General features: G+C 35.2%; 1 protein-coding gene across 3 annotated transcripts in view; it reads right to left on the bottom strand.

Annotated features, from left to right (window-relative positions):
• LOC134540813 (twisted gastrulation protein homolog 1-B-like) overlaps window positions 1–11,128 on the bottom strand; it is a 28,808-nt gene extending 17,680 nt beyond the window's left edge. Inside the window, exons 1-2 of one of the 3 annotated variants that reach the window (XM_063383763.1) lie at window positions 11,003–11,128; window positions 3,224–3,464 (exon numbers count right to left, since the gene is read on the bottom strand). In XM_063383763.1, the coding sequence (XP_063239833.1) occupies window positions 3,224–3,455 (232 nt within the window). In that variant the 5' untranslated portion in view covers window positions 3,456–3,464; window positions 11,003–11,128. Of the gene's footprint in view, window positions 1–3,223; window positions 3,465–10,821; window positions 10,955–11,002 lie in introns of those variants that run through there. The other 2 variants (XM_063383762.1, XM_063383761.1) reach the window with 2 other exon arrangements.
• Window positions 11,129–12,126: the final 998 nt, after the last annotated feature.

Genomic DNA, 12,126 nt, shown 5'->3' with positions numbered 1-12,126 from the left:
TGAATTTACCAAGTACGCGGGGCGTTGACTTGACGAAAGAGGTTAGATGGAAACAGTGGACAGATCTAGATGGACGGCCAAGGCTGGTGGAGACAGAAGGATCAATTGAAGATCTATTGAATGAAGTGCAAAAGCAATTAGCATCATTTAAAATTCATTCATTTGTTAAGAATGTACAGGCTAAGTATTTTGAAGAAAAGAAGCTCTCTCCAGCAAAAGATGAAGTAATTCTGCAGATTTATTTTGCAGAGAACTACTCAGCCACATATCAGGATGAAATTCAGTCAGTCCATTGGAGCCATAATCAGATCACAATTTTCACATGTTGCTCCTGGCTTGGTGATGGTGAAAAAAAGTGTTATGCTGTAATAAGTGATGACTTAAGTCATAACAAATACTCGGTTTGGACATTCATTAACACCATAATCTCTGATTTAAAAGAAAATCATCCAAAAGTTAAGCACATCTGTTTTTTTTCAGACGGATGTGCTGGACAGTTTAAAAATAGGTACACCTTATCAGGATTGTGTTTCCTCAAAGATGATTATGATCTGGTTGGCGAATGGAATTTTTTCGCTACTTCCCATGGGAAGGGAGCTGTGGATGGTGTTGGAGCAGTGGTAAAAAGAATAGTCTGGCAACAAGTAAAGAGTAGGAAAAACACAGTAATAACTGCACAAGAGTTCTATGAATGTTCAAGGAAATCTGTCAAAGGCATCAATATTCTCTTTGTATCAAGTGATCTGATTTAAGAATCCAGAAAATTGTTTGAACCTAGATGGGAAAATGTGCTTGCAATACAAAAGCTGCAATCTAAACATCATTTTAAATTTTGCAATGAGATTAAGTGTCCTAGTGGGGCGTACATATTCATCAAAACTGGAAAGATGTGATATTTTGGATTGCCCAGACACCAAAAGAAAAGGAAAATTAAGATATTGTGAAGTATATTCTGATTCAGATGATTCAACAAGTTCTGAACAAGATACTGAAACTGTGTCACCACCTACCATACATAACCTCAAACACGGAAAGTATGTATTGGTGAAATTTATGGGAGATGGAAAAAAAGAAAAATATACAATATCGTTATGTATGTGTTTGTCAAGGTAATGTTGAAGAGGATGGTGAAATCAAAGTCATGGCTCTTAAAATGTGTGCTAAAGGAAACGATAAAGTGTTTAGGATGGATGACAATGATGTTTCTTATGTTAACTTTGATCAGGTAGTCACCATCCTTCCCGAACCAACCATACAAATCATTGGAGACAGGTATTCATTTGTATTTTCGAGAAGAGTAGATGTTTATGAGAAAACGTAGAAAAATGTCAAGCATATAGTGGAAAGATTTGGCTACTTATGTTGTTTATATCTTGGTGTTTTAAAGGTGTTTTTGTGTTGAAAGTACTAAGTCAGCCTTGTAAGAAACTGTCATGCCCATAATGCTAGAGACATTTCAGACATTTCTATTCTAATTTTAAATTGTATCCAATTTTTTTATAGTCCATAAGTACTTATTTATGTTAGCTTGTTACAACTGGTGTATGCCATTGTTTTTCCACAGTTTACAAAACTTATCATATTTTTATTGACAGATGATGTTTTTGAGGAAATGTAATAAAGTGTGTAAAGACTAATATTTTCTGTAAAGAGAAATTGCATATAGTATTAATATTTAGGTTTTATTTATGATAGCTCAGTTATGTACTACATAACAGTGTACCAAGTCACACCCGTAAGAAACAGTGTCACACCCGTAATGAAAGGAAAAAATTAAACAAAAATAAAAAAATATAAAATTTTACTTTTTCAATTGTGCATAAGTACTTACTTGTGCTTGCATGTTACAACTAATGTACTGGCATGTTTTTTTATTCGTTAAATTCACAGAAATATTAAATTATATTGAGCAGGATGTAGAGTGAGGTAACATTTCTGTCACACCCGTAAGAGACTTTGAAATTTGATGTTGAAATTAAATAATTTGTCAATCCAGGTATAATTTTAGAGTAAGAAACATTTCATGATACTGTACCTAAATAAAATATGATAACAACAAAATTTTTCTTTTTACATAATATTTTAAGGATAGTTATTTTAAATGGTTCTTTCGAATGTCACACCCGTAAGCTTGGAATACCCCCTATGCTAATTAAAATATATATTAAAAAAATAAATATTTAATATAAAAACATTATAATTTGCAACTAAAACCAGAGGAAAATGACAAAACTGCATTTTTGGCTTACACTTACTAAACTGTTACAGCAAGCCGGCATGTATGTTCAAAACATATTATCTCATATATCCTTATAGATCTTAAACATATATCTCGTAAGTGAACGTAATTTTCGGATCAAAACCTAGACATTCTGTATCATCTTCCCAACATATTGACACCGTATTGATTTAGCATAATTGCGTATGTTGGACATGCACCATTACTGGTTTATGCTGATTATCAAAACAAAAAAATCCACAGGAAAATCAGCATACACCACCAATGGCATATGTCATAAACATTACTATTCTAAATCAATCTTCCCAAATGCAAGGACCATTCAAGAAAATGGACACAGTATTAGTTGAATAACATTAGAATTTATATGCCAAATACAAAAAAAATTACTAATAACATACAAGTAATTTGGATATCAAATTTTTATAGTAATTTTTAAAAGAAAACTTGCTCAATTAAAAAATCACATCTACATGAAGTTGAGTACCACAGTAGAAGAGAAAAAGAAATATGTACTTATTTAATGTGGTGTATCATATTTTTTTTTACAAATTACTCATCCAAAATCTTTGTGCATACTTAGACAAAAAATATTTAGTGGATGCAATAGACCTGTGACAGCCAACTTTACAATTTTCGATGGCCGGGTATCATTCGCGAAACCAATCCGAGGGCCAGACAATATGAATTAAAATTAAATTTCTTACACAAATTTTTTGAATAAAGTGTTTTTTTTCTGTAAAACTGACAATAAATACATGTGGCACGTGATGACGAAAGGAAAAAAAGAAATTGTTTTTAAAAACGGTATTTAAAAAGTTAAGACTAAAGCTGAAGAAGTTCTAAGAAAGAATAAATGGAGTATGGCTCGTAAGAGTGTCTGCTGACCAGTACACGACAGTTGGACTTGTTCAGGGGGAGGGCTATCACTCGCGACTGGACGCGGGGCCCGGGGCAGAGCCCCGGGCGAGAGGGAGCGCTCACCCACGCAGGAGCAGCACTCGCTGTAGAGCTCGCCCAGGCAGGCGTAGCAGTCCTTGCAGCAGGAGCAGTTCTTGATGTCGCACTTGCAGGACTGCGTGAGCATGCACTTGCTCACCACGCTGGCGCACACCGCCTCGTTGCAGGCCCGCGCGGGGCTCGCGCACAGCAGCACCAGTAGCGCCACCGCGACCGCCCCCGCCACCGCGCACGCCGTCCGTCCCAGCGACTGCATGCCGGGCAGCTGCGGGCAGGCCGATCACACGCTCCTACATCAGGTGTCCCACATCACGATCCCAGCACTTGTTTCCTATGTTTCTATTATTTGAGAATAATTAAACAAGAGAAAATGTTACAAACTACTATTTTAATGTCACAGGGCCTTACACATCCTTGCTGCACGTCAGTGATTCTATGCATGGGCGCCATCGTGTGTTTATGGAGTGTCGTGACATCACCTGTGTGTAGAACTAGACTTGAATTGCCGTACTGTGAACTACCTCAGTCCTTCCAAACCTGGTCCGCTCCGAGTGTCGGACAGGCTCGCACCAAGAGCAGGACACGCTAGAAGTTGTCGGCACATGGTAAAGAATTGTGGTATAAGGCAAATATGTACTAACGTAGTTGCACACAAGTACCTTATGAGTCTAGCTAGTTTACTATAAATAGCCTCGCGGCATGGATCGGCAAGAGTTAAAGGTGGTCCCCTCGTAGCCGACAAGTTCCTCACGTATTAATTTTGAACACCTGTAAAAAGGGTTAAGAATTATTAACTAAGTAATCTGTCTCCCAAGGCAGGCCCTGAGGACAATTAAGAAAGCATGTTAGATCATTAAATAAAGAAAACCGAAGTAAAAAAAATTGGTTGTCTGTAACGTCGATTTACGGACGATAGTTTAACGTGACGTCATAACAAAACATTGATAAAATGATTGCATACTTTTATGAATAAAATTGAATCATTTTTATTGAATTATCACTATTTTGTATGGATCCAAAGAAGGAGTGAAATGAAATATACAATTTAATTGATAAATTTACTTTTATTTGCACTCATTAATTCAAATATGTTTATTACTTTAACGAGGAGATTATTTTAACTATAACTTTTATACATGTTTGCTATTTACAGGGTTCATACACAAATTGAAAAAAAAATTTTCAAGGACAATTCCAGGACATTCCCAGGACATTTCACAGAGTTTCAAACATAACAATTGTTATTTGATACTATGTTGTATCAGATAATTCAAAGATAAACACTGATAATAAAAAAATAATAATAATGCTGTTTTCCAATATTTTTCCACGATTCTAAACTACAACAAAACAATTATTACCTTTTTAAACAGTTTTTAGACAGTTTTTCAATCTCTTCACTTAACTTTGCGACTTCGGCTGCCAATTCACATGATTTTTTCCTGTATGCATTGGACTTTGAAAGAAGAGTGAAATCATTTCTTTTCTCAGCAATCAATTGATTTCTCAATCTGCAGCTTCTTCTTCTTCAGTTCTTGGACAGTTTCTAACATGTGTGACCTCTTTCTACAACTTTTCTCTCTAGATGCTTGTTTCTTCTGTTCATCCAAGAAGTGCTGATAGCACATTCTTGATGATCTAGCATTTGCCAACAGTTCTTTACTGAAAATAACATCACTTACTTTTTTTATCTTTAAATTCATTGTACACAATCCTCATAGCTACTACAGTTTTTTCTGTTAAATTTTCCACAATCATTTCTCTGTTGACAGAGAAACCACGTTTTACAGATGCTTGGCCCTGAGACAGAGTCAAAATAAGTTTAAATACTTTCCACAAATCTGCATACTGTTTGCTGTCCAGGAAATATTTACAAAAAAAAAGAATCTAACCTTTGAGTATTTCTATCAAAGTTTGTAAACTGTTAAGGATCTAGTGACACTTCTCTGAGGAACAACTTGAACTGTAGTAAAGTTGCATCACACACACCTGTACTGATCAGTTTTCTATTTTCAATCTGCTGAAGCAACTTTTTAAATGTTTCAGTGGTTTCAGTTTCATTGCATAGTAGAGTTCTAGGGTCAAGACACCTGGAAAAGCTCACTACAGGATATTTCAATGGATTTTTATCTTGAATTCTTTTAACCAATATTTTCAATAACTGTAGACATTCAGATTTGAACACTAAAACATCCTTGTCTGTGACTTTCTTTTGTGTAACACACATAATCAGTTGTTTTCTTGTTGCAAAACCAGTTTCGATACTCTTTGTAAACACTGTGGTATCCTTGCTATTAGGATCAAGTGCACACAAATCTACATCATTGTTCGCCTTATCCAAAATTTCCTTCTTTATGAATAATGACATTAGTCCATACAACAATTCTATTGTGTCAGAAGCTTGGAAAGGAATCATGGGAGAATCAGTCTGGTAGCACTTGAGGTATGGTTGTATCTGACTTCCAATATAGGAAAAGAAAGACAATTTGGCAACCATCAGTGTATCTTTAGTAGCCTTCTGAACAGTCTGAAAAGACTTGGTACACAGAGCAGATTTGGGTTTACCTTTGTAAGAATCGACAAATGCTGTAACTTGTGGCCAAATAGCAATAGCCCGTTCTGAAACAACAACATCCTCCACCAAAAGGAAAATATCAACTTGAAAGCTTTGCAGCTGTAAATATATTTTTATGATTTGTAACAAGAATAAAACTGTGATTTTTTTGCTAAGAGTATTAATGACAAATTAATATAAAAGTTAGAATTATGTACAGATCTGACTATAAGTAAATAATAATTTCCTCATTTTAATGGCTTTAAAAATGTTTTTACTAGTATCTCTGTATTAATATATAATGTTCATATTAATTTTGATCATTAACTTTGGGAATCCACCAAAAAAAATCACATTGGTGAAAACAACGAAATGAAAAAAAAAAAAAAAAAAAAAGGAGCTTTAAAGTGAAAGTTCGTGTATTACGCCTTTTTAGTTTATAGATGAACGTCTACTTCACGACATGTTATCTATGAATTTATGTTTGTTTACAATACATGCTGCACGGACGGAGAATTTACTTCAGTTAAAGGAAACTTAAGTTATTTAATCAAGTGTTTTACTGTAACACTGAGTGTGCTAAATAAAATTTCAAGGACACCGATAAAATTTCCAGGACAATTTACAATTATTTGTGAATTCCAGGACATTTCCAGTACTGCATACTGTTTTTTTGAAATTCCAGGTTTTCCAGGACGTGTATGAACCCTGTATTTAAATTCTTCCAATCTGTGTTATTTTGTTAAGGATAGGACGATGATAGGAAAAGTAGGAAACGAATGGGAGTGTTTCAAGGATGATGTGAAGGAAAATGGCTTACCCAACACCAAGATGCAGTCAAAAATAATATATTTGCGCCACGGACTCTGCAGCAATGCTAGGAGGAACGGGTTAGCAAAGAGCAATGAAAATGTTACATTGAAATGCATGAAAACAGAATTACGCCACGGGCTCGGTCGCAATGCTAGGAGGTTCAGGTTAGCAAAGAGCAATATAAAATGAGCGTAACGGGACACAGAGAAATGAGACAATGTGCGTAACGGGACACTTTTTCGTGGGTGCAGCCGGCGTTCATCGATTTATTAGACGTTGTCACGTCAAATAGTCGGTTATGCAGGAAGAAGAAGTCCCCGAGCTGCGGACGGTGATGGCTTCAGACTGGGCCGGATATAAGACAATGGCCAGTGACCAGGGCCCTTCCCACCTCACTGTTGACCATTCATGTGATACTGGATTCATGCTGCTTGTGTTAAGAAAATTGAACGTAAAAACCCTTAACCCACAGTATTGTGCAAATTAATGTGAACACAATGGATTTTTTTTCTCCATACATATTGTTTATTCCAAATAAAAAAATTCTTAGAACTATAAACAAGGCATGAATAGGTACTATTATTTATTAAGGAATATTTGTGTTCCCTTTGGTTTAGTCACGACTTGAACTCGGTTCGGGGTGGAGTCAACTAAATTTTTACAATTATTCTTGATTGCCTCCTCTCGAAACCATACTTAAACAATGCTTCCACCATCTTGTATTTCATCGTACAGTCCATCTTTTGTGATCTGGCTTTGCAGATCACCCACACATTCTCAATGGGATTGAGATCTGGCAAATTTCCAGGCCAGTCCAAAATTCTAATCTTCTTGTCCTTGAAATATTTCACCATTTTCATACAAGTATTTTTATTGCTGACCCTGCAACAGAAAGTGTGTCTCGTCTGAGAACAGCACCTTCCTCCAGTCATTTTTTAATATTTTTTTGGCCCAATTCAGTCTTTTTCATTATGCTGGCAGTCAAGAGTTGTTTTTTCTGTGGCCTCATGGCTTTTCTTCCACCTTCAAAGAGTCTTCTACTTACTGTAGTCATGGATTTTTAACCCCAATCCGTTCAAGATTTTGTTGAAAGTCGTAGCTTGTTTTTTTTGCTGTTACACAGAAGGCTGGCATCTTCTCGAGGAATGGTCTTCCTTTTCGCTGCACTTTAACAGAACCAGTTTCTCTCTTCTGCTTTAACAGTTTATTTACAGCACAAACTCACACCACATCCCATTGAAATGCATTTCTGTGTCATTGATGTATACTCACAAAGCATAATGATCTTTTGTCTTTTGCTTTGAGTAGGTAATATTTATGATACAAAAACAATCGTAAAAATAGTACAGGTTTTTAGCGGTAAGTAACAGTAATCATAAGGTTATAATTTGCCATCAAAACAAATGCCAGGATCGACATAAACGTGTTGCGATAGCCATAATACTAATTTTTTGTCGTGTTCATATCAATTTGCACAATACTGTAATTAAAACAAATGAAGTTCTGTAATAAGAAACTTCACAATTACTGTATCTAAAATTATAATATTTTAAAATTAGATTGCCACTCAGGGGTGTGTTCCAGAAAGTTTGAGTCCGCCTGGAGACAATAGAACTATTACAAGTTACTTAACTAAACAGCCGATGAACAAAGCTGAAAGGAACATAACCCTTGGGGGATAAAATAAAGTAATTACAATGTATTAATGGCATATTTACGGGGACATTGCACTGCTTCGAATGAAACTCTCTCTTCCGGGCCGTTGGTGCACTATACCCTCGGCATGTGCCACGTTTGTACAACAGGTCGTAAAATCAAAATGTTTATAAAACTAAAGTACATACCTAATAAATTTATTCACGTAAAAAGAATACATTCACGAAGAATGTAACTCCAAGTCATTGTGTCGAAACAAATCAGTAATATAGATTTTCTGACTTTTCTTGATAGAAATTTCAAATTCCCCTGACTATATTTTCTTTTAAATATTTACTTAATTTGCATTTTTCTTATAGAAATGTGCAGAACTGACCGAGTTCACTCTTCACTTTATTTCATTTTATATTTAACAATTTATTTATCAAGAAAGTAATTATTGAACGTCGCGGCTTTTTAGAACTGAAAGAAAAAATAAGGAAACATGGTTTTCACACACTACACACGTCCCTAAATTTACTCCCAAGGGATGGTTTCATAATTCCTACTAGTTTGTGGAAAAATTAAAATTTTATATCTTACATTACAATAAGTACTTGTGTTTTTACGCTGCTGCCTCCATTCATTGTTTACCCGCGATAAAAAGGTACACTATATGTTTTTCATATACTAGAGATTTTCCTGAATTAACCCTGAAATTAAGGTTTAAAAAACTGATTTGTTAAAAAAAAATAACAGTTTACAGCTTACATTACAATACCTATGTATTCACGCAATTGCCTACATTTATTATGGTTACCCGCATGAGTTTTCTAAAAAATTTTTTTTTTGGAGTATTTTAGTCAATGTAGGTATTTTTGTAATAATGAAATTCATTTAAATAATAACTGTATTGCATTTTTAAGGAAATTTTTAATGCTTGTATTTTATGTTTATTGTTTTATTAGAATAAGATTTAAAACACACACTATTTTGAGTCAGGTTGTACTGATCGAGTCTAATGGGAGCCTAAAATTAGAATTGATCTGTTAACATCGTTCATTTTCTGTGAGAAATACGTGCTGTGCACCGAAGTAGCGGACACATCGAATCTTGCAGTCATTCCAGGGAATTTTTTTATTACAGCCGTAGTATATTCTGTGTTTGAAATGGCTGGTGTTTCATGTATCTAAATTTATCCCTGGATCCTGAGGGCTTGATCCCGTTGTACATGATGCTTGCTGCTTTAGTTCAGTACGTCGAAAGATCCTGATGGCATGATCCTGAGGGCTTGATCCTGTGGTACATGATGCTTGCTGCTTTAGTTCAGTACATTGGAAGATCCTGCACATAAAAGAAATTGTGAAATAAGAAAGAATTATGATTGAAGGCAGAAAAAAAACAACCTTTATTCGAATTACAATCAGAATTCATTATTCTATGACAATATTTTTTTTTTATGTACAGGATCTTCCGACGTACTGAATTAAAACAGAAAATATCATGTACTACAGGATCAAGCCATCAGAATCTTTTGACGTACTGAACTAAAACAGCAAGCATCATGTACCTAAGGATCAAGCCAACAGGATCATGCCTTCAGGACCCAGGAATAAACTTCAATACGTGAAACGGAAGCATTAGCATATTTTTAACTCTCCAAAGTTGGCTACAGTTGTGCTGAACATAAAGATACACGATCGTGGGTAAAAAAAGACTGGTGGCGGCAGTGTTTAAACACTGTTATTGTAATGTAAGCTTTAAAATGTTATTTTTCACGAACCAGTATGAATTAAGAAACTATGTTTTCAGGGTAAATAAATTAATGGACGTCTAGTACTTGAAAAACATATTTTCAGTTTTTATTTACTTTTTGTTCCTAGAAGCAGCGATGTCCGATGTTGGTATAGTAATGTAAGCAATACACTATTATTTTTCACAAACTAGTAGGAATTAAGAAACCATCCTTTCAGGAACGTGTATAGTGTGTGAAAACAATGTTTCCTGATTTTTTCTTTCCGTTCTAAAAAGCAGCGACGTCAGATAATTACAGTTTTGTTTTGAGTAAGTGCACATCACCATATGTATCCACGTGTTAAGACTATGTTGATTGTGGCCGGGCCTTCACTTCACACATTTTTTTAAAATATTTTAAGTGGCTAGACTAACTTAATACAACCTGACAGACAGTATTCCTTGAAAGGCCTGGGAGGATGTGGAATAGGCTAGAGGAAGAAATTCTGAGGGTGGTAGATGCAAGGGATCTGAGATGACTAAAAAGGGAAGGGGTAGTGATAAAAAATAAGGGGAGACGCCGTGCTAGGGTGAACGTCAAATTGCGAGTGTAAAATCAATCTGCAAATAACCTAACCAACTTTTAAAAATGTGCATTACAGATAAACTCCTTCAAATGTCACAATGTTGATTTTTAAAATGGTTAATAAATGGTTAAAGTGCGGATTTCTATGTCCGCATTTTGTTTTTTCGGATGCGCCCCTCTCCTAACCAGGGTTAAGGAACATAATAATAGTTGCTTACAGCATTCGCAACAGCCTACACATTTATAGGTTACTTATTAAGTAATTTGTGCATAATATTAAAATTATTATAGTTCACTCACATGAATATTTTGATCACAAATACCTACTATGATATGACGCCTTGGATGACACACACACGCACTTAAAATTGAGCACGCACACTAGACCCAGGGTCTCCAGATTCAGTTTTCAAAATTTCTCCATAGCAGACAAAACATTTCCCCAAAATGATACAGATTTCCCCAAAAATCTTTAACCTACCTTATCTACTTATTCCTTTAAAATATTATTTATTATCAGTGTTGGCCACTTAAAGGAGTGGTATTATATGTTCAGAGCTGTAAAAATATCGTACGTATCCAGAATCAAAGTATATAAATTATTATTTTTATATATAAATAAAAAAATATAGTCTAACCAGAAAAATAAAAAAAGAAATAAAACCTGCTGCACGGGCGTCACTTTTTATTTTTTTTATGATTTTGTTTTTTCATTGTTCTATTGATTTAACGCATTACGATGGTTTTATTTTTATTTTTATGATTAGAATATAGATATTTTTAAGTTATACAATACATTGACTACCCCTTTATATGGTATATTAACTTCAGAAATATACAACAGAGCTAATTTGTGGTTTAATGACTGACTAAAGTACAATTACAGCAGCATAATTTTATTTACCTATTTATTTATTTTTGATAATATTGAGTATATACCAACACAAAATATACATTTTCTTTGTCATAAATATTACAGTAGATTGACCTATTATAGTAAAAAGATTGTGTTACACAGTACAATTAACGAATGAAATTAAGTGACATCTACTGTAACTATGACGCCAGCCGCCGGTGCTCCCTCTGGGTCGCGCAGGCCGTTACGTCCTAACAACACTTATTCGAATTGCGTGTGCAACGAACACACCCGTGCGTGATGTGCGCCGCGACGAACGGCAAGACGACCGAAGCCATAGAGGTATATTCATAGAGATTATACCTCTATGACCGAAGCGCCCGGCCGGGCGTGGCAATGCGCTAGTGTGTGTGATAAATGTGTAATTTTCTGTTCATTCCATAAACAAAAATAATAACAATTTTAGAGATAATAAAGTAATATAAGAATTGTATACCATTGTAGAATAATTATTGTATATCTCAAATTAACAACTAAGTCCATAACTGGTCGTGGCTGTTTTCCCGCGCTCCACGCATTTTGGCGGAGGTTCGCGCCGCGCTTTATAGTAGTTGCCTTCCGGCCAAAGACCAGGGAAGGTTGTTCCGCGCCCATAGCGCAGATATCATCGCGCCAAAACCAGCATTTAGGTGACATGGCGTAAGAGCATCCTAAATAATGACTTTTGTATTCGCAATCCAGCTGCATCA

Source organism: Bacillus rossius, chromosome 17 (assembly GCF_032445375.1).
Source record: "Bacillus rossius redtenbacheri isolate Brsri chromosome 17, Brsri_v3, whole genome shotgun sequence".
NCBI lineage: Eukaryota > Metazoa > Arthropoda > Insecta > Phasmatodea > Bacillidae > Bacillus > Bacillus rossius.
The sequence above is the reverse complement of the archived record's forward strand: the minus strand, read 5'-3'. Positions and strand labels throughout refer to the sequence as shown.